Source organism: Monomorium pharaonis, chromosome 8 (assembly GCF_013373865.1).
Source record: "Monomorium pharaonis isolate MP-MQ-018 chromosome 8, ASM1337386v2, whole genome shotgun sequence".
Classification (NCBI taxonomy): domain Eukaryota; kingdom Metazoa; phylum Arthropoda; class Insecta; order Hymenoptera; family Formicidae; genus Monomorium; species Monomorium pharaonis.
Window position 1 is genome coordinate 8,683,672 of NC_050474.1, and position 24,242 is coordinate 8,707,913.

Consider the following 24,242-nt stretch of genomic DNA (forward strand, 5'->3'; position numbering starts at 1 on the left):
ACGCTTGTACTGTACCACCTGAGTTTGCGACTTTAGATTTGAAATTGTGGTCAAATAATGACTTTAAATTGTCCGGGTTAATTTAGGAAAAAATAAGCGGAGGGGGTGCAGAAGAAAAAGCGGAACCTCTCCCCCGCCCGCGTTTTCAGGTGCAGAAAACACGTACAGAAAACACGTGGACAAAGGAGGAGCTTTGCACCTTTCGGTATTAATAAAATTAACTAATAAAACTCGAATTGTGGTAGACGAGTTTTATGAAGTTTTGAATATTTAACGTCGTTTTTCTCAAAAACTATTGTCTTTATGACAAAAATCAATAGAACATAAAATGTGTATTTCGATGAGATCTACAACTTTTATTGGAAATATTTTTTGAAATTTTCATTATTTACGAAAATAAATGGAAAAAACTGTGATTTTTATGGTTTTCGCCATGAAAATAAAATTTGCGCCAATTTTCATTATCATATGCGTAATCAGTGTGCCAAAATACATAAGAATACGTATAGTTTCAAAAAAATCGGGGCTCCGACCTATACGGTAATTATAATAATTATAATAAAATCACAAAAATGTCAGTGGAGTGTGACCAACTTGTTACAAATCTGAAGTGTGACCGCGGAGGATTAATTATAAATTTGTCAAAATTGTAACATAAGGAATTTAAAAATCTTAGCATCCAAAAAACTATAAAAAATGACTAATCTCATTTTGATGTTAGAAAAAGTCATTTTTTATTAAAGTGTAATTGAAATTATTTATATTTTTATTTTCTTTATTATGACAGAAACGTTTATCGATCGCTACGAGTGGTGATGAAAGTGCTAGTCCCCCGGTTCCACGATCAGTTACTCAATCACCAAGCCATGAGCCTCATTCTGTCAATACAGGCTCTCTTGGCTCGGATAAGAGTTTCGATAAAGTAATTGTAGTAAAGGTAACTCTACACGTAATAATTATATCAATGCAAATTACCATTGCGATGTAAATATTGTACATATAATTTTTTTTTTTAGAAAATGGAACCTACACCTACTGCGGATTTAGACAGAACTAACGATAAAGTATATGACTGTACGACAAGCGTCGTTCGTGCAATCATGTCATTATCGCAAGGTAAGAATACATTAATTAATAAAATAGTAAATCTATGGGTATGTATATCTAAAGAGTGTAAATTAATAAGTGTCAAATATTCTAGAAACGTATTCTCATTGAACAATCATTTTAAAAAGTTTATATCATGGGTCTAGAAATTAGAACGCTAATTTTCATGATAAAGATTTTATTGTAAAATAATGGAATATTTCTTTAAAACAAAACATTAAAAAATATTTTGGATCAAAAATTGTGAAAGGTGATAAATAAATTTTTTTTTAATTTTTCAAAATTGTATAAAGGTTCCGTTTTCTTTAAAAATAATTTTTTTTATAATATGAGATTTATCTAATTATTTGGTATATAAAATAGAGCTTTCAAAAAATTAATAATTTACAAGATATTTTATATTTTAACAATTCTATAATATATTTCGATGTAAAATTAACAGTCTGTCTCGCGCTGCACTTTTAGTTGGCGCGAGACACTACCGTGTCTCTTGATATCTTTATTTTCAAGATTCCATTGTTTCTCAATAGCTTTTATCTCAAAAACTAAACGTTTCATATATGTGTATATACATATATATATATATATATATATATATATATATATATATATATAGATCTTTTTTAATATTCGATCGATGGAAATACCCTTAAAATATTTGACATTTATTTATATATTTATAGTGATCGTAACATAGAGAATTACGTGCTCTGTGTCCAAAATCTAGATTCAAATACACCCAGAACATATCAAATTTTTTAAATTACTCGTCATCTCTCGGAAGGCAATGGCAAATTACCGAAAATATTTTTGCCAAAGCCATCCTACATATATTTTTCGAAAACCAAGGAAGGCCAAGAGACTATATCAGATCTAAAGGACTAAGATTGTATTAAGGTCTAAAATAAAAAATAAAAGCTGTATAACTTTAAAAGAAACCTAGGTGTTAGACCTAAAAACTAGACTCTCTGTATTAAAACTAAGAAAAAAGTTTTAGTGCGTGGGAGTCACAAAACAACTCTTTAGACTTATACTAATATAGTCCCACATGCTTCCATCATTATTACTACTATTATTTACACATTTTTGAAAGATCATACATTATAATACATTGTCATGTAAGAAAAGGAAAATGTCAATTGCAGGTGTTCAACAAAGCAAGGCTGATCAGTATTTAGAGCTAGTACGTAGAGTGGGCATTGAATTAAGGGCACTACTATCTTCTGTGGATGTTTTGGTAGAAATATTGCCAATATCCGCGCATCGCGAAGTAGAAATGGCGCATAAAGTACTAAGTAAAGATATGGCAGAATTAGTAAGCGCTATGAAATTGGCACAAAATTATAGTGCTACTACATTGGATGCTGAGTATCGGAAGTAATTATTTTTTTGTGATTATTTGTATGATTATCGACAGATTACAAGAAGTATTGAGAGTAATGAATAAACATTACAAATCTTTTTTTAGGGGAATGCTTTCTGCAGCTCATATCCTAGCCATGGATGCAAAGAATCTCTTAGACGTAATCGATTCCATCCGTATTCGTTATCCATACGTGAATAATCAGATTTGCCAAAGGCAGTGCGACGTTGTTAACAGAACGCGAGAATCAACACCCGAGAATCGCATTCGTTTGAGTCAGTCGGGCGAGCAATTTCTCAGGCGAAGTCAATCGACCGAACGACAAGAAACGACCTTCCGACAAAGCCAAAGTGGTGATCTATTACACAGAATAGGTCAATCTGTAGACCGATCCTCACCGGTAAATTAAACATATTGAAATTATTTGTTGAAATAAACGATCAGGATTGGATAGTAAAAATTTAGTTAAAAATTTGCATAAAAATACTCAAATTTACAAATTTAGAAGAAAATTGAAAGAAAAAGCGTTGTATATTTACCAAAAAAACCAATACTTCTTTATTAAAAATATTAACTTTAACTTAATTTAATTCTTAAAAAATATTAATTTATTCAATCCTGATAAGTTATGAAATAAATGTGATTGAAATATCTGCTGTTACACAGGGAAGTCAGTCCGACCTCAATTCCAGTAGCAGTTTAGAACGAAAACATAATATAGTAACAAATAGTCTTGAACGCAATTCAACAGCAAGGAGACAAATTGCTACTAATAGTTTAGAAAGAAAGAAACCTTCATTGACATGTAACGCGGGGCCTATCAATAATTCTGTCAATTTACTGCCTATGGTTCCCGTTACTTGCAATTTGGTTCAAACCGCAAGTCCCGTCATACATCCGAGTCAGTCGGTTACAACAGGCGTTAACCAAATGGTGTTTACGGCTAACAATAAAGTCACAAGTGAGACTTCAATAAATGACAGCTAACAATGAGGTGCTTTGAATTAAGGTAACATAATCGTGATATGTTTCCTAGCATAAATAAAATGATTATTTAAACTATTATTAATATATCAAACATATTAATTCCAGAACTGTTTTGGATCATTGCTTAACATGTATATAAACAAACGATATACTACCAAGTTACCCATATGTACACATTTACATTTCAATATTTTAATGGGAGTTTTAGAATTTGTGCTTTTCAACTCTTTTTAACATTTAAATATGCAGACTTTTTATCTATACGTACTTATAGATAAGACAGTATTCAATAATTGTAATAGTAGAGTAAGAAATTTCGCTAGAGAATTTAAGTCTTATTTATAATGAATTATCACAACTCCAAAGGATTTAGAATTATCGTTACTATTTGTTGTGTACAATGCACATATGAAGTGATGCAAAGTTACGTTGTACCATAAAGATAAGAACACATACGCCATTTATTAAATTAAATTTTTTTTACATTAATATTATTAAAAATGAGGTAAAGATTTCAAATTTATTATCATATTTATTCTAACATCACTTATTCGCATTTGAAAATTTCTTGATTTTCCCTGCGTCATCTCAGTACGTATTTTAGATATATGTATGTGAATATTTATAAATATATATTTAAACGAACAATATTTTTTCTTTTTGAACAAGCTACGCGAGAATATAATTTTCCATAGGATATAATCGATGTTGTTTTTAACACAAGTTCGTAATTTTATAGTCTATTTCCTACCTAGGTATATTGTGGACAGTAATTATAATGTAAAAAGTGGGACTGAATGTGTGTTATTTTTATTAAATAATTATTTAATGGTTATATACTAGTTTGCGACATTTATATACAAAATGTTTTATAAAAAATCATTTTTCAGCGACGAGTCAGTTCCTACAGATGTTTTTAAAAAGTTCCATTTTTGCACATAAGTATACCATTAATAGTTTATCGGTTTGCAGCGATGTATTCATATATACAATGCATTTATTAAATTCGCGATCAAATATTTGTAGATAAAAAAAGTATTGCATTTTTACATGTGTGCTTTTTGTCCTGACAAAAGTTGTTTGGGGGAATATCTGTAAGAAATGTTCTTGACAATTTGACACACATAATTAATCATTGTACTCGTACATTTTATTCATATATTGTTACAATTGGGATAAACGTGAAATATTTGTAGTTTGTGAGTAGTAAATTTGATATTTTAAATTGTATGTGGCTTTAAAGATTCATGTGCCAAGATGTGCTTATACACTCTAAAGAAATGAATACTATGTTTGTGTGTTGTAAGTTTCCTATCAAAGAAACTACTATCACAGATACCAGAAAATAATGAATATTTACAATTATTGTTGGTGCTTTTTTATTTGTGAAAACATCAAATACTTTTCATTTGAATTGGAAATATTCTACATGAAACAAAGATTACATTTACTGATTAAATCAACAATTTAGCCACTGTGTGTTATAATGCAAAGTTGTATATACATTTTATTATAAAAATCATTTCTTATCTTTGTTTTAAATATTACGACTTATTTATTGTTACAAGAAAATTTTTTATATAAATATTTGTATACATAATTTGTACTTTTATGAAAATTTTCAGCATTGTTCATAAGTAAATTTAAATCATTTTTCATCTTATAATACATTTATAAGTTTTATTATTTGACATACATAATAACTGATGAAACAAATATCCGATTTAAAAATAATTTGTAATTATTCTATCATGACAATCTGTTACATTTTCCTGAAATTCTATTTAATTGTAATTAAAAATAACATCAGATTAAAGAAAAAGTTGATTTTCTAAAATGCTTTATAATAAAATTTTATAGTCAAAGAGATATAACAAGAGTTATTTGTGGCCAATAAAATTAATAATTATTGTCTAATCTTCAGATTATATAATTATTGTAATACAATAATTAAATGTTATAATTTCAATTATGGACTTTTAATGAATGATTGATAACAGCAATATATATCACTGATAATGTCACTATTACATCAGTGTAAATAAATTAAAAAATTAATTATACGTAATCTTATTTCGTCTCAAAAATATTTATAAATCGTGTAAATGTAATTAAATATAATGATTATACAAGTTAAATAAATTACGTGTGTTATTTTTCTTTTAACATCATAGATAATTATGAAAAATATAGTTCTGACATTAATATAATTAATCAGTAATACATGTATCAATATTTATTGTAACACAATTGAATGCATACCAAAAATGTAATCGCTATATCACTTGCCATGTTTTGATCCATAATATTTTATCCCATTTTTTGTTGAACATCTGGCATATTTTGTTAAAAGTGCATTAACGTTCATTGCCCCTTTTGTAAAACGCCTTAAAAAAAACGATTACATGAGATTTAAATTAATGACGATATGTACTGCTTTCCACTTACGTAATATAAGGTGTTATCTCTTCAATAGTCCATTTAGCTTTAATTTGAAAAAGTTCATTAAGTCTATCGTGTATGTTATTGGATAAATCCGCTTCTGGACAAGATACAATTTCCCTTTGCATTTTCGAAGTATTATACGTTATAAGAGCCGATCCACATAAATACTTTTCTTTTGGTTGCATATCTAAAATAGAACATATAAAAGTTAGAAGTTCAAAGAAAAAGCTCTACAATGTTGGGCATCAATTAATATATTAACTAAAATAATTGATTAAAAATTGTATACATAATCATGATCAATGTAATCAATTAATGAAGTTAACTGCCTAACGATTTTTGTATAATTAATCGATATTTTTATTTAACTAAAGTAATCAATAAAAAATTAAGCATAATTACTAATGATTTTATTGATTATTGAAATAAATCAAATGCCGTTGGTTTAAAAAATCATTAATCATTAACTTTTAATATTCTAAAAATTATATTCATAATTTTATGAACAGATTAAAAAATGTGTCATATCGAGAATGTCTAAATTGATAATAGTTGATAAATTTGATTTATTATATTAACCCATGTTATATTAATTCAGCTAATCAATAAAGGAACCTGCAATTTTTTTATAGGAAAGTACTTTTGCTCGAATTAGCTGTAAATATAGTATGTGATAGTTCATGGTGTCCTGATCAAAAGTTTCAATGGACGCGAGGTCATAAAATCAACCACTTCTGAGATACCGACAAAGCTTTATATTTAATATTTAAGTAACTTCAGATATGCCTTCAATGGCTGGATGCTCCCTCGATTTTTAATAGTTGGATCAGCTGCCAATCTTATCTTCACCATGCTATACTGTGCTCACATAAATACCTAATGTTATTTAAATATTATAAGGCTTCATAATCGATCTTCACTATACTATATTGTGTTCGCATAAATACCTGATGTTGCTTAAATATAAGGCTTCACAATTGACCTTTGACCGCCGGTATCTTAGAAGTGGTTGATTTTATGATCTCTCGTCCATTGGAACTTTTGATCTGGACACCGTGAACTATCACATATTAGATTTATAGCCAGTTCGACCAAAAGTACTTTCCCATAAGAAAACTGTGAAGTCCTTTAGATTGCTAATTATAAATTAGAACAGTTAATAATTAATGATTCATTTTTTACCCAACAGTAGTCAATTATTTTCAATTAATCAATGAATTATATAATCATAATTATATACAATTTATTTTATAACTTAAAATTCTAATTAATGTACAAGATTGATTTCAATGTAACTAAAAAATTTTAACCATTTTTTATACTCGAGAAATAAATTTTTTGTCATAATTATTAATCGATAATTGCTAAACAATTTTGCCCAACAACTGCCTATAATTATGATTTTAAGGTTATTAATTCCATACGATCAGGGGTTCCCATATTCCATGTTTCCATGAATTCGTTATATTCAGTGACAGGAGAGGCAGCGAGAAGAACCTTTGCTATCATTGCACAGCACTTTTCTTCGTCGTACCTTCTCAAGACATATTTAAAAAATATAAATTTTTATTTAAAATTTTGTCATTAATCATTATAAATTTTATAATGAATTTTATAATAATGTTAACAATGTACTTACGTATACAATGGACTGCTATCATTTTTCATTTTTGTGCTTACTTCTGTATATTTTTTAAATATAACATCAAAGACTGGTTTGTGAATAAGTTTCTTTAAACTGTCATATGTTTTTTCTTTATCTACTTCATCAAGTTGCCAGGACTGTTCTTCAAAATAATCCAACATCAAATTCAAGCTTCTCGCTTCCACATCAAATGACACGAGACGTAAATAACCTTAATAAAATAAAGTTTTAAGTTAGACGATATCGCTTAAGTATGCATAAGATTATAAGCATTTTTGACAAAAAAATCTTTAGTAATTTGCAACAACATTGTTTTAAGTTTTTATTTGTTGTCAGAATGCTGACAAAAAATTACTAAAAGCACATAGAATATATTTTAAATAATCTTAAATAAACAAATTGCTGCAGTTAATATATTTTTATAAGTGTTTTAATTTATCAAAAACTATTACAAAGTTTTTAAAGCAAAGACCTAACGCAATATAGATTTTTATTACATACCATCTATGTTGGCTATTAAGAAATCCGTTAGAGCCTGCTTTAACTCATGATCACTGGCTTGTAACTCACTCTGTAGTCTTTTCCAGCTGTACAATGCCTTCTGATCTATCATAGATTCATATTCTAATCCTTTAAAGGAGGATGAGTTGAGCAGAGCGAACAAACCTGCCAGATCAGGCTTGGTTTCTTTTACCTGTAATATGAAAGATTGTTATTATTTATATTTTTTATGATTTATTTCAAACAATGTTCAGGTATTGCAGAATACTGAGTACCTCGTAATATGAGTTAAATATCTTTTTTACATTGCGTTTCTCCACAATTCTATCAGCTACTTTTTTGTCTGTTGCCTTGCTCAGCTTTAAGTTTGGTACCAACAACCATGAGTTGGATATCTCAGCCTCTCTGATCTCATAGGTCCGAGTTTGTGTACATAATGTAGCATTATCACGTTTGTTACCACGAAATGATACTCTGTTGTTACAAAATTATTCATGATCACTTTATTCTGAAGAATGAGAATTATAATTATGTTACTATTCAAAAAAGTATCTTATGGATTTACTTCACAAAATAATAATTGTAAATGAAATTATATGAAAAAACATACATATCTCCCTCATTCAGTGCTCCTAATATGTGCTCATCCACCTCCAACAATATCAAATCATTGACCTGATGATCCTGCATGGGATATAGGCATTGTGTCATGGCATTTAAATCAGACTCTTTAATGGTTGCCAATTCCAAAATCTCACAAACATCCTCTTTTGTGCGGATATTCCTTGACCAGAGAGAGAGAGAGAGAGAGAGAAAAAAAATTATAGAACAGTTGCCAATATTGATATAAGCCTTCTAAAGCGATATTCATTTATTTCTTGAAAATTAAATATTGCATTAAAAATATTAAAACTGATAAAAACATGATCTGCTAATTTAAAAAATAAAAATTCATAATTTATATTCATGAAGTTTTTTGTTATACAAAATCAACTAAAAACAATATAACCTATATAACTTTTACATATAATCGCGGTACATATTGCGTCTTGCGGAACAGCAAAAGGCATTTGTACAATCAACAAAAAATATTTTTCAGCGAAGCAAAGGGCTTCTAAGAATCTATATATAAATTAATTTGTTAATATTTTGTATAAATAAATATGCTAAAAAAGAAGAGAAAAATATAGCCTGCTAATATCAAGTTTTGGGATTCGATTTTCTCAGAAATTGTGGTCCATTTGTGGTTATGTTGTGAAAACATTAATTACTACAAAATATAAAACAGTATTATGAAAACTACAGAATATCACCTAGTAGAAGCAGATGACACTTCCTACTTTGCATTTAAAGTTTTATTTTTAGTTTTTGTTCTTAAGAAATACTATCCAAGAACAAATATATCAACATCGATGATCTTGTAATATCAAGAACTTGTGGGAAATTTAAGGTAATTTCTGTTAAATAATAATCACCTTTTGTCGGTAGACTCCATTATCAGCTCGACGGACTCCATATCAACTTAATTTTCTTTCTTTCTCTATTTCTCTTGAATATCTATCTTTTCGAATGTACGTTTTTAAAACTTCTGTAACATATTCCGAAATACTTTCCCGCCAAATTTAAGGTGCAATTCACTGGACGCGACTAGAGAGCCTCTAGGTTTGTTTTTTATTCCTGCATTGCTGCATTAGTGCAATAAGTTATGGCGAATTCGATTGGATTGCACCAGTGCGCACTAGTGCAATTTATTAATTGCTTTTTATTAATTCTACTGCCATTTGTTAACATTCTTTTGGACTTTGGCACATTCTGACTCTTTACAGAGATTATGCTCTAGTTTACACCGAGCACTTGGTACGCGTATCAAGTGGTAAGAGGCCAAAATCCATAAAACTAGAGAGGATAATGTTGGCAACGCTTCAAATCTCTAGGATCCATAAATTTATTTTTTGAGGTTTTCAGCACTGTTGAAGCGTAAGAGTGTGCACAGAGCAGTACAGAGTGTGTACAGAAATAAAGTGTTGTGACAGGTGTAGTAAATAACCTCATTTTTTACCTCAATTATAATGATATCAATGATTATATTGATACCTGTAATTGGTTAAAAAAAAATCTTTTAAATTATTCATCACCGACAACTTGGGATAATTTGTACAATATTATTAATAAATCAATATTATCATCGTCCTTGCTTTCTATATCACTCCAAATTTCTTGAAGTTTCCTCTCTTTCTCTTAATTTCCTATTCTCCTATCTTGTCCAAAATTTACTACACTCTATGGCAATCATACAGTACAGGTAAAAACATTACATATAACAAAAATTTATAAAATAATTTGTAAAAAATGAGGTTATTTACTACACCTGTCACAACACTTTATTTCTGTACACACTCTGTACTGCTCTGTGCACACTCTTACGCTTCAACAGTGCTGAAAACCTCAAAAAATAAATTTATGGATCCTAGAGATTTGAAGCGTTGCCAACATTATCCTCTCTAGTTTTATGGATTTTGGCCTCTTACCGTATCAAGTAGTGAATTTAAGCTGATCAGCCAATGATTAAACTAAGGCACTATAAAAGTGAGTATTCTCACGTCCGCCATTTTTCTTCTAACTAGCAGGAAAAATTAGGTATGTTTTATCAGAGAGAAACCTGAGAGCGGCCACCGCGGCCTTTTTCGTGCGACCGATATTTGACTAGCATCAGCGCCAAACGTGGATGTAAAGTCTGTTTTACATTAATCGCAAGCAGCTAGTTGCGACTTGCGACATCCAATAGGCGCTTAGTTTCTAGTTAAAGCTCGACATTTATTGGGTGTTGCAAATTACAACTGGCGACTGCAATTAATGTAGAACGGGCTTTACATCCACGTTTGGCGCTGATGCTAGTCAAATATTGGTTGCACGAAAAAAGCCGCGGTGGCCGCTCTCAGGTTCCTCTCTGGTTTTATATATATATACGTCAATAATCTTTGGAAACACCAAACTTTATGCGACAATGAAACGAAGACACGATATTTATGATCTTGAGACTGTAAAGGTTATTGCGATGTATTATATACATAAAACATTATGCTACCCAGAGAACATTATGACGTCTAAAAGACGTCTTTATATTTCTATAAGACGTCTTATAAAACTATTAGAAAAACGTCTTTTAGATGTCTTTAAGACGTCTTATGATCCGATTTAAGACATTTTTAAGACGTCTAAAAGACGTCTAATTTTGTTTATTTATGACGTTGTATAGACGTCCTATTTTTGTCAGATTTATGACGTCTTTGAGACGTCTTATATAAAATTTATTTTAGACATTCTAAAAGGTTTTATTTTTTATTTTTAATTATTTGAAATAAAATACTTTATATTTAGAATTTAATATTTTTATTATTTATTGTAATAATTATAACTACATATAATAGATTTGTTCTGGTTGCCTACACTTTTACACTTCTACGAAAAATATAAAAAAAATATATATATTAATATATAATATATATGTTTCATTTATTATATTAGGTTTGTTCTGGTTGCCTACACTTTTACACTTCTACGAAAAGTATAAGTTCTCATTGGCTGGTTAAAAATATAAACCAATAAGAACTTATATTTTTCGTAGAAGTGTAAAAGTGTAGGCAACCAGAACAAACCTAATATAATAAATGAAACATATATATTATATATTAATATTTTTTTTTTGTGTAATTTACACGATCTCCTGCGTGCCGTAGCCATTCTTGAACAATTTTCTGCACTTGATGATGACTGCAATTTTCCACATGTGACACGTAATCTGAAATAATTATTTATTTGTATTATTATGGTGAAAAAGACTGAGAGAAAGAGAGAGTTTAAGGCCGGATCTACAATAGTGTAGTAAGCCTTATGCCATAAGGAATTATTAACCAATTATATTTGATTATTCTTCTCATATTCGATTATAATTGGTCAATTTCTTATGGCATAAGGCTTACTACACCTATTGTAGATCCGGCCTTAAGGTACTAAAATTAATTATACCTATTATAATATTCGCAAATGTTGTCTCTTTGATCGCCAGAGATCCTTTCCGTCTAGTCCACGATAATTTTTGACACAGCGTGTCTAATAATGCAAATTTTAATATATTACGTGTTCTCCCAGCATATAAATTGCCCCCAATTTTTGCAATCCTGTTTTTCTGTAATTAAAAATTAGACATATGTAAATTATCTTATTGTTATCATACATATACAATATACGTTATAAAATATATTAATATTGCATCAACTAAAAATTAAGCTTTATGTCCACGATGATAGGGAAAGCGGAAATTCTATTGGTTACACGATTCTCGGATGGAGAACAATCAAGGAGATCGATTCTGTATTTTTAAGCTGATCAGCCAATGATTAAACACATTCACTAGTTATTTACTATTTCATACGCGTACCAAATGCTCGATGTAACTAGGCTCTAGTTTACACCGAGCACTTGATACGCGTATCAAGTAGTGAATTAAAGCTGATCAGCCAATAGCCTAGTTTACACCGAGTACTTGATACGCGTACCAAGCACCATATTCGTACTGTAAGAGCCTTGTTAGAGGTTATCTCAAGTACCGAAAACTCTTAGGTTGGTCAGGATTTCAGGGACGTGGAGAAAAGGGGATCGTTCACCGGCGATCAGAAAATGACGACGCACTGTCTTTTAGTTTATAAAAAACTGGATTTATTACTGCGTTCCGTTACAGTGACGCGGTTTACCGGACTAAGTGCTAACCCGACGTGTATATGCGCTCGCAATCTCAAAGTCGAGTCCGTAGACGGTTCGCGAACTTAAGAGCGTCCGAGACGCATGACCACTCGTTAGGACTTTCGAGGCACGAGTCCCTTGTTCTTCGTCCTTTCACAAAGGACTCGTCCACGCAGCGCGTGTTCCGGCCACGTGCCTTGCATTGGCCAATCACATGAGTTGATGTCGCCGTGACGTCACTGCGCACGCAAACTAACAACCAGCGGTAGCGTGCTTACTAGACTAGGGAAGTCAGCGGTAGCAGTGGCCTTACAGTACTAAGGCCGGTATTCATAGTCAAATCTTATTTCAAGATCGTCTCAAGCAATGTCTTAAGATGCTAATACGGCTCTGTGATTGGTTGATGGCATCTTAAGACAGTACTTAAGATGATCTTAAATATAAGACCCGACTATGAATACCGGCCTAAATTGCTTAATGCGCACGGTGTAAACATTCATGGACTATTTTAGTACGCTCTGGTCTGGTATTCCTGAAATACGAGTATCAGACCAAGTTGGTACGCGTATCAAAAGATTTTAGCACGCTGTAAACACTTGGTCCGTTTGGTTCATTTGATCGTATATGGACTGCGTTCCGATATTCACTGCCAGTACTGAAAATCTATAGTTTACGTTATATATACTGTAGATTTTCAGTACTGACAGTAAATATCTCGGAATGCAGTCATAGTGTAAACAGCCCAGAGAACATTATGACGTCTTAAAGACGTCTAAAAGACGTCTTATATTTCTATAAGACGTCTTATAAAACTATCAGAAAGACGTCTTTTAGACGACTTTAAGACGTCTTATGACCCGATTTAAGACGTTTTTAAGACGTCTAATTTTTTTTATTTATGACGTTTTTGAGACGTCTTATATAAAAATTATTTTAGACATCCCTGGCGAAAAAATTTATACAAAATTCTAAAAAACTACAAAAATTTACAAAAGTGTTCCAATTCTGGCATTTTTTTGTAGTTTTTACAGAAAAATGCTAAATTTGAAACACACTTTTGTAAATTTTTGTAGTTTTTTAGAATTTTGTAGAAAATTTTTCCACCAAGGATTCCAAAAGCTAGGTTTATTATTTTTTATTTTTTATTATTTTAAACAAAATACTTTATATTTATATTTCATTATTTTTATTTTATTATTAAGATAAGTTTTTTTATAAATAAAAAATTTTATATTATATATTTCAATTTTATTTCATGTTTTCGTGATTGGAAATTACAGAATTTTACAGAGATACTGGATTCAGTCACATATTTTACAGCAACTTAAGCGCAACACTATTATCGTCCGGTTTATTAATTGTCAAAAACTGTTGTCAGAAATGTTGTCAGAAAGGTTAATTATTTCCAATAACAGCCTACACACGCGATACGTACGAGAGTTAAAAAGTTGTGTTGTATTAACGTATCCACACTCGGCTGCGTTACACAGCAAACCGGGACAAAACGTCCTAACACACACGCGATACGTGCAAGAGTTCAAAAATTGATACGGGATAAGCACGTCGATCGACTTGATCGCATCACACGGCAGATTTGGTTATGTGCGTCATTCGACGTCTTAAAAACGTCTTTCTCAGACGTCGTAAAGACGTCTAAATGGCGTCTCAAAGAATATGTCTTAAAAAGACGTATTTTAGACGTCTTAAGAGAGACGTCTAAAATAAGACGATTTTAAGACGTCATAAAGACGTCTTTTAATAAAGTCTCAAAGACGTCTCTTTTAAGACGTCTTAAAGATGTCTTTTAGACATGCGTGTTGTCTGGGAGAGATGTACCAGCGTTTAGTCCGTACTGTAAGTTTCTTATTCGAGATTACTGGATTCTGTACAGGAATTAAGTTTTAAGGAATGGCCAAGAATTTCACTAATAACCACCGAGATATAGTTTTATAGAAAGGTAAGTACCCAAACAGCACAGGATATCCTATGGATATCCGTTTTATGTCCATTTCTTGTCCTGATGTCCATGGACCTTATAAGGATATCCATAGGATATACATTTGTGGACATTGAAGGGATATCCTAAAATGGACCACTTTGTATGTCCATATGCTATCCTTATTTGTACTCGCTCCGCCAACACCATCTGCATGCACAAGTGAACTAAAAAGCAATATGGCCGTAGTAGTGGTTAGGTTTTCGTTGGTTATCGGCATGTTTTACACAGTCAGGGCCCCTATTCTTGAATTCATTCGCAAGAGAAACGTATTCGCAAATTCTGTTCTTACAGAAAAGTTAAAAATTTATTGGCTATCGTATGGCTTTCAACCAATAAACTTGCAACTTTTCTGTTAGAGCGGGTATTTGCGCATACGTTTTCTTGCGAATGAATTCAAGAATAGGGGCCCAGGTAAGAATCCTAAAAATTTTCAGAAATTATAAGTTACGAGAGCAGCAAAGAATCTCATTGTGTGCCGTTAGCTTTGCCTCTGCCTGATTGATCAATTCGCTAATATATTCCACCACAAATTCTCCTTTAACGAGAATGATGATAGATGCTCGGCCGACGCTCGTTTGCTCGTAGGCTCTGACCTACGTACGTAAACAGAACGGTTACGTGTACACGGTAGCAGCGACGAATTCTAGACGTATAATTACAGATGGTAATAGACGACGGCGAAGTGTACGCGGATTAAGACGAAGGTCTCGATAAAGAACAGCAACGAGATTAGAGATTGCAGCAACGGGAACAATCAGAGCCTACGAGCAAGCAAGCGTCGGCCGAGCACCATCATTTTCGTTAAAGACGAGTTTGTGATGGAATATATTGACGAATTGATCAACCAGGTAGAGGCAAAGCCAATGGCACACAATAAAATTTTATACAGTCTACTCTGTAGCCTATGTATATATGTATATATATATATGTGTGTGTGTATGTGTGTGTATAAACTTAAAATTTAATTTCTGTTATAGTTGACGAGTTACAATCATTTGTTGCCTAGACGAGATCACTCGCATGCTGCAGTCATTGTCTGCAATATAAAGAATATTTGTTCCACTGTAATCGTTAAACAATGGATACACACTATATATATGTGTGTATGTGATAATTACAAAATACTTTAAGCTGATTGTTTAATTAATATTATACGTATGATACTTATTTAATTAAAATTGTTTAATGTATAATCTATCAAAAGAATAATATAATTTATAAAATAAATATTTATATTTATATATTTTATTCTGTTTTTACCCTTTTATTTAATTACCCTAAAATTTAATTTTGAATACCGCTTTTTATCACGTTCATAGAACGTCCATCGGACATATTTTACGGATATAGCATGTCCACCAGTTTCATAAACCAATATCCCATGGACGTCCACAGAATGTCCAAAGGACGTAAAACGGATGTCCTCTGGATATCCTCAATATCCGTTAAGGACGTCTTATGGATGTCATATGGATATCCGTGTGCTGTCTGGGTATATATATATTTGTACTTGTTACAGTATTTCACCGGGTATCACAAGAGCTCTCTCCGCTACGACTTACGACTCTCTCTCTGACTCCGACTGCCGGTTCCTCCGGAGCAGCGAGCATGCCTCCGAAAGTATCTTTTCACTAAAGACCTATAATCAAAGATTCGCCAATGGCGAACACAATTTTGATTGGTCACTTGAATCACATGGTTTATCCGCCATTGCGTACCCACCCTGGGCGAGGAAGAGGGGAGAGTGCTCTGTGTTGAGCAGTATAGGTTAAAGGAATATGTGTCAGAAATTATAAGGTAATTCAATCTCTGCACTCTCGAGGGTCACTATATTTTGACGGTACACTCAGGAAGAACAAGAAAAATTAAATTTGCATCTGTTATATGGCTGCTTACAACTTGGAGCAGGCTCGCATTGTTTACTATCTCCATTACTCCAGACCCCAGCCCCAGACCCCAGACCCCAGCCCCTGGCCCCAGCTCCCATCCAGTCCCCGTATGGGTACAAGATGATGGATAGCAGTCATGGTGGGGGGCCATTGGCGCATCTTTAATTATAGGTCTTTACTTTTCACGCCATCTACTTCAGTGTTGCACGCCATCTCTTACGCGACTCGCACGCCACTCTAGTGCTACCAACCTTATTCTAGGGTTGCTATTTATGGTTGCTTAAATCCAAGATTACTAAACTGTAGGTTGTCTCATGGAAGACCTTTTAGACGCGGGGTCTCGCAGCAAGAGGGGATATTGTGACGTCATTGGAGTTTAGTTGTCTCACTTACACTTAGAAAGTGTAAGTCTCTCTCTCTGTTCAAATGATTCCAGGTGTAGCTGATACAAGTGCAGCTACACAAGTGTAGCTGAGCAGAGAGGAAAACGCGCTGGTAAAACAGAGAGGAATAGCAATGAGTATGACAAAGATAAATAACACCACCACTGACGTCACGACCAATCAGCGTTAAGTATCCGGATGAGACAACCTGTACAGTTTAATAATCTTGGCTTAAATCTAGGTCTTACAGTACCAACTTGGTACGGGTACCAACCGATTTAACGGTGTAAACTAGAGCAATGAGGTAAGGAGCCAAAATCCATAAAAAACTAGGGGAGAATGTTGGCAATGATGGAAAATCTCTAGAATCCATAAATTTATTTCTGAAGTTGACAACACTGTGGTGCTTTCGGGAGTAGCATTGGAGATGCGTGTAGTGCAGAACCATGATTGTGACAGATGGTGCATGAAAGACCAAAATAACCTCGCGGAGATGACAGGTTAGCAAGACACAGGTTAGTGCTAACCCCTACAGCATGAAATATTGCTGCAACGTTGCAGAAATATTATTTTGCAAGATTGGAATATTGCTGAAAATATTGCTGCAATATTGCAGCAATATTCCTATGTCCGCTCCAAAACAATATTGTGCAATATGTCTGCAATATTTCTGCAATATTCCCCGTAAGATTTCTGTAATATTTCAGCAATATTGCTGCAATATTTCTTGTAAGATTGCTGTAATATTTCTGAAACGTTAATGCGCAATATGAAGGAAATGTTGCAGGTGGTTAAATTAATCAAATAATATGTAAGATGTGTATTATACGAAAAACGGAAAATGAATTTATTGTCATACCGTTACGGCACAATAATTTAAAAAATTATTAATTAAAAAAGTAATTAATTAAATTAACATACACCAACGGATATCGAATATCGTTCCATTCTAGATTTAAGTAAGCATTAAAATGAAGCAAGTCCAAAAAATGCCCATCCTGATCAATTTATACGCTAGAATTACACATGCATGTATGGTTCACACATGTTTAATTGATGTATTATATATATAAGTCAAAGTGAACATCTTCTGGACTTGCTTCACTCAATCTAGTATGGGACGCAACGCTGTCGTGATTACAGAATTTGTTGCACATCTATGTATCTTTTAGCTCTAATCTTACATAAAAATTTAAAATAAAAATATCCTGCTCTATTTTTTTATTTGTCCCTTAAAACTATGTAAAATATTACTTATTGTTAGTTCTAGATTAAGAAATACGGATTATACGGAAATAAATTTTGCACGGTTGCAATATAATATTGCCACAATATTGTGCAATATCTGTTAGGAAATATTACATTTGTAATATTGCTACAATATTGCACAACATCTGCTAAGAAATATTACATTTGTAATATTGCTGCAATATTGTGCAACATTTGCTAGGGAATATTATATTTGTAATATTGCTACAATATTTCTGCAATATTGATTATATTATGCACTATTGCAATATTTCTGCAACGTTGCAGCAATATTTCATGCTGTAGGGGAAATATTAAACTTTAATGAGATTATTAATTTAGGATCTTTACAATACGAGTTACTGTAAACTGTCTTTGCTGTTTAATTCTGACTGCATTTACTATGTAAAGATTATCTTTCTTATAAAATTATGTGATATTTACTACATGTTTACTTTAATAATTAAATAAATAAATAAATAAAACCAGAGTTGTATTTATTAATTAATTTAACACTAAAGTCATTTGTGTTGTAAAGATCCTAAATTAATAATCTCAGATCAGTCTTTCTATAATAGTATTGATATTACAATGTAAAATTATATTATTATTACCAAAATACCAAAATAATATAGAATTATTATTTCTTAAAAGATATAAACGTATGAATCCTTTTTTGTAAAGATTTAATGATTATATAGATCCATCAAAAATAAAAGATTAATTAGTAATTAATCTTTTACCTTTAATAGGTCTGTATTAATTAGTAATTAATCTTTTACTTTTGATGGGTCTGTATGATCATTAAATCTTTACAAAAAAGTATTTATACATTTGTATCCTTTAAGAAATAATAATCATCTCATATTATTCTTGGTATTTTGGTGATAATAATATTATTTCACATTGTAATATCAATACTATTATAGAAAGACTGATCTGAGATTATTAATTTAGGATCTTTACAACACAAATGACTTTAGTGTTAAATTAATTAATAAATACAACTCTGGTTTTATTTATTTATTTATTTAATTATTAAAGTAAACATGTAGTAAATATCACATAATTTTATAAGAAAGATAATCTTTATATAGTAAATGCAGTCAAAATTAAACAGCAAAGACAGTTTACAGTAACTCGTATTGTAAAGATCCTAAATTAATAATCTCATTAAAGTTTCATATTTAGCACTAACCTGTGTCTTGCTGACCTGTCATCTCTGCGAGGTTATTTTGGTCTTTCATGCACCATCTGTCACAATCACGGTTCTGCACTACACGCATCTCCCATGCTACTCCTGAAAGCACCACAGTGGGTGTTTACGATAATGGCTATCCGAGTAATTTTCTCTAGGACCGAAATATATGATAAGCACAACCATCTACTATCATCATGATTCGTGACAACTCAATGCTGTCCGGTATAGCCAAATCATCACGAGCAAGTTGCGAGTTGCGAGTTCCGTGAGTTTGTAGCAGGTAACCTAAAAAGTACGACATAAATAATTTGATTATTACAATTAAAAATAATTTGTTTTTAATGTATGATAAGATTATTAACTTTAAAATAGTAATTATATGTAACACAATCATGTATTTTTAAAGTATTGTCTAAAGTAATATCAGAGATTATTTTATTTACAAATATTTATTTTGTCTATCAAGTTTCTATCATAACGGTATTATTTCAAAACCTAATATAATATTTTAATTAAACATTGATTCTCAATAAATGTTATTATTTATTAACTAACATATATATTAGAAAAGTCATCTTTTATTAAACGGATGATGTTAACACTTTGAAACAAATGAGATAAATTATGTAAAATTACTAAATAAATCATTATTAATAATATTTTTTAGATTACAAGTAAAATAAAAATTTAAGTATAAATATTTTTCTTTCTTGTAACAACTGTTAATGATAAGTTGCATGGTGTTATCATTATTTTAAAAAATCATATATCTTTATGTATAAATATTATGCATGAATATTTCACTAATGTGAAACTAATAATAATGTTTACAATAAATTTTTTTAATTTGTAATACAAGTGCATAGTAAATTAAGATATACTGTAAACAGATATACGTTAGATATGTGTTAGATATACGTTATAATAGAAACTTGATAGACAAATTAATAAATAAAATATTTGTAAATAAAATAATCTCTTTAATATTACTTTAGACAATACTTTAAAAATACATGATTGTGTTATATAATTACTATTTTAATAAAGTTAATAATCTTACCATACATTAAAAACAGATTATTTTTAATTGTAATAATCAAATTATTTATGTCGTACTTTTTAGGTTACCTGCTACAAACTCACGGAACTTGCAACTCACAACTTGCTCGTGATGATTTGGCTATACCGGACAGCATTGAGTTGTCACGAATCATGATGATAGTAGATGGTTGTGCTTATCATATATTTCGGTTCTAGAGAAAATTACTTGGATAGCCATTATCGTAAACACCCTCTATGTCTGCGGTGAGCTCCGGCAAACGCATGCGATGACCAATCAGCAACCAGGCGCAGGTCGGTTTTCGGCAAGTCACAGCAAGCGCTTGAATTCTGATTGGTCACCGCATGCGTTTGCCGGAGCTCATCGCATACATGGACCTATGGTCTGTTCTTTCTATCTGCACTGTTGCACTGGTGCAATAAGTTAGAATGAGACAAAATATACTTGTCTTACTTTAACTTCCCAGTAAACAAAAAGTTGTCTTAAAGCGCTCATTAAGTTAACTTTTATATGATGAAAGATGTCTTTCGGGATATCTAAAAGATATCTTTTAGTATTACTAAAAGATGTCCAATGTCCATCCAAAAAGTCGTCTTTTAGACATCCAAAAAGTTGTCTTTTAGACATCTTAAAGAGCACTTTTGATCTTTATAACTTCTTATGGAAGTTATCTAAAAGTCAACATTAGGAGAACTAAAAAGATATCTTTAGGTTGCCTGATATAGGGTTATGATTATAATCATAACAGATTACATACGCAGTAATAATAATAAGTTAGAATAAATACTTTTTTTCTTTAAAAGAATTAAAATATTATTTAAATACATCTCTTTTAAAGAAAAAATGTATTTATTCTAACTTATTATTATTGCATATGTAATCTGTTACGATTATAATCATATATATTTATATGTAATTATAAATGTATATGCATGGTAATAAATTTCATAGGATGGTAAATTTTTATTTAACAAAATTGATTATTTTTTATTATTACAAACCAAGTTTTATTACAAGTTTATATAAACATAGTTTATATCTCTTACAAGTTTATATATATATAAATATATTAATTAAAATAAAATATTATTTTTGTATATATAAAACAAAATATCAAAAATTCAAAAATATTAAAAATAAAGTAACAAAATAAATATAAAATTATATATAACATTAAATATGATTACTTCATTAATATTGAGTATATTCAGATTCATAATTGTTCATTAAAAGCAGCTATAATATTATAGCAATTGAAAATGACTGGTTCTTATTGATAAATAAGTAATTATTTATAAATAAGTAATAAAGGTATACCTTTGAAAGTATAATCCAATAAATCACCTTCAATTGCTATTTATAGCAGTTCAGTGAGCGGTTACACTTTTGCACGTATATTCAATATTTACTATGTCTACACATTACAAAAACATCACATTTAGAAAATTATAAGCGTATTAAACAAAATAATTTTGTCAAGAATATCACATTTAAAACAGTAAATATTTTAATAAAAAATAACTTTTGTTTCATTGTTGGGTCACACTGTTCATTCCTGAGCTTAATTTATACGATCACCATACTTTTGCAGCCAAAGTTGTATTCGTTTTCTCACTATTTCATCCGTAGTAGAAAACTTGCGTGATATAAGCTAAAAAGAAATAATATAAATTAATGTAAATTTATGATGTACACACGCGCGTGTACAAAATTATATACACATTAGGGCAAATATTAAACAATTATACTTACTAATCTTTTTGATATGTTTTTTCATGCAGTTTTCGATACCTTTTCTTTTCAACATAATTATTATTAAATTAATATCCCACGTATATACACGATAACTGTCGATACTTAACACTCAATGACTGCAATTTTATATCTTATTTTTTCTAGGTTATGTTGTGCAGTACCCTCTCTCGAGCTGCGTTCGAAAAACTCACTCGAGTTAGCAAAGTTCTCTAATTGATGTCTTAAAGTTCTGTAATTGGACAACTTGAAGACAACTTACAAAAGATGTCTTTAAAGATCACTTTTCAATACGTCAAAAAAGTCATCTTTCAAAGGTGATTAAAAAGTTAAGTTTTGCATGCAAGACGTCAAAAAGATGTCAAATTGACAACTTTATAGACATCTTAAAGAGCTTTTAAAAAAGATAACTTACAAGTCCTCCAAAAGTCATCTGAATGTTTATTGGGTTATTGCACCAGTGCAACAGTGCAGCTAGAAAGAACAGACCACTAGTTTACACCAAGCACTTGGTACCAGTGGTGCAAGATCGTGGGACTTCTCGCGCACGCGCAGTAACGTCAGTCCGAACAGCCACTCAGTAGCGTACGTATTCTTTTGAAGAGAATGGTATTATTAGGATCTTTACAGGAAAGTCTAGGAATCACACACATATAAAAAACGTATAGGAAATGTAAAAAATGGAACAAAAATCTTTATCAATAAAATAATATGGCATATAAATACTAATAATAAAGTTTAAGTGCGTCTGCAACCTACTTACTTCATGAATATCAACATTTGTTGCATGGGTAAGGGAAATTGCAGAAAACCTTACCAATATTCCAAAACAAATACATATAACAAAACAATTTACATATAAATATTTATCAATATATAAAATATAATTAAAATATTAATATGACAAACATTTCAACAAAGTAATTAAACAATTTTTTGTGTAATTTTTAATAAAAATATACAAATTGTAATAAATAAGTAACTTAAGAAATGAATTAAATATATTTATTATCTTAAATAAATAAAGATATCTTAAATAATAAATTAAATAAAATTATTTTAATAACAAACATATGGATTAATTATTTTGCATTTCCTTTGGTTTCTGAAATCTTTGGCTTCTGGAGTCTTTAGTATTTTCCATATTATATTATATTATCTTATATATACAATACTTATATATTTATATTTAAATAAAAATGCTTATGTGTATTGTTAATCGCCAGAAGTGCCATTAAAATTGCCCGTATATACGAGCCTGACTGAATGGTCATGTGATCAGCTCCATGCGTGGTGAGTAACTGCGCGTGCGCGAGAAATCGCACGATCTTGCACCACTGCTTGGTACGCGTATCAAATAGTAAATAACTAGTGAATGTGTTTAATCATTGGCTGATTAGCTTAAATTCACTACTTGATACGCGTACCAAGTGCTCGGTGTAAACTAGAGCATGGAGTGTTAGCATTAATGTGAAATTACTAAGATTTTTATTATAAATTTTCATTTATTGTCAAATGCTTGTCGCTATACTCCATATTGTTTCCGGTAAATCACTGACCTAGTTTACACCGAGCACTTGGTACGCGTATCAAATAGTAAATAACTAGTGAATGTGTTTAATCATTGGCTGGTCAGCTTAAATTCACTACTTGGGTATTTGCGCATATGTTTTCTTGCGAATAAATTCAAGAATCGAGCCCCAGGGGCTCGATTCTTGAATTTATTCGCAAGAGAAACGTATTCGCAAATTCTGTTCTTACAGAAAAGTTAGAAATTTATTGGCTATCGTATGGCTATTAACCAATAAACTTACAACTTTCTGTTAGAGCAAATATTTGCGTATACGTTTCTCTTGCGAATGACTTCAAGAATCGGGCCCCAGGAGCTCGATTCTTGAATTCATTCGCAAGAGAAACGTATG

The 24,242-nt window shown here is 30.9% G+C and overlaps 2 protein-coding genes and 1 long non-coding RNA gene across 15 annotated transcripts in view; 1 reads left to right on the forward strand and 2 right to left on the reverse strand.

The window, feature by feature from the left end:
- Window positions 1-5,595, forward strand: part of LOC105833444 (focal adhesion kinase 1) — a 106,213-nt gene extending 100,618 nt beyond the window's left edge. For 10 of the 11 annotated variants that reach the window (XM_036291561.1, XM_036291560.1, XM_036291562.1 and 7 more), the window contains 6 exons: window positions 788-937; window positions 1,017-1,116; window positions 2,253-2,484; window positions 2,576-2,870; window positions 3,137-3,479; window positions 3,563-5,595. In XM_036291561.1, coding sequence (XP_036147454.1) covers window positions 788-937; window positions 1,017-1,116; window positions 2,253-2,484; window positions 2,576-2,870; window positions 3,137-3,457 — 1,098 coding nt within the window. In that variant the 3' untranslated portion in view covers window positions 3,458-3,479; window positions 3,563-5,595. The remainder of the gene's footprint in view (window positions 1-787; window positions 938-1,016; window positions 1,117-2,252; window positions 2,485-2,575; window positions 2,871-3,136; window positions 3,480-3,562) is intronic. The other variant, XM_036291568.1, reaches the window with a different exon arrangement.
- On the reverse strand, window positions 4,258-10,548 carry LOC105833446 (sister chromatid cohesion protein DCC1). 3 transcript variants are annotated; one of them, XM_012675190.3, is made up of 9 exons: window positions 9,524-10,548; window positions 8,659-8,832; window positions 8,324-8,522; window positions 8,049-8,241; window positions 7,542-7,758; window positions 7,327-7,436; window positions 5,906-6,089; window positions 5,720-5,844; window positions 4,258-4,549 (listed from the first exon to the last, which is right to left on the reverse strand). In XM_012675190.3, the coding sequence occupies exons 1-8, from the start codon at window positions 9,562-9,564 to the stop codon at window positions 5,739-5,741; spliced, it is 1,224 nt and encodes a 407-aa protein (XP_012530644.1). In that variant the 5' UTR covers window positions 9,565-10,548; the 3' UTR covers window positions 4,258-4,549; window positions 5,720-5,738. The 3 variants fall into 3 exon arrangements, with proteins under 3 accessions (XP_012530644.1, XP_012530643.1, XP_012530645.1); XM_012675189.3 differs by lacking the exon at window positions 4,258-4,549 and having other exon boundaries at window positions 5,109-5,844; XM_012675191.3 differs by lacking the exons at window positions 4,258-4,549; window positions 9,524-10,548 and adding an exon at window positions 9,362-9,499 and having other exon boundaries at window positions 5,109-5,844.
- Window positions 10,549-21,942: 11,394 nt separating this feature from the next.
- On the reverse strand, window positions 21,943-22,724 carry LOC118647131. The gene is made up of 2 exons (XR_004964446.1): window positions 22,321-22,724; window positions 21,943-22,219 (listed from the first exon to the last, which is right to left on the reverse strand). It is a non-coding gene; the product is annotated as an uncharacterized LOC118647131 (long non-coding RNA).
- Window positions 22,725-24,242: the final 1,518 nt, after the last annotated feature.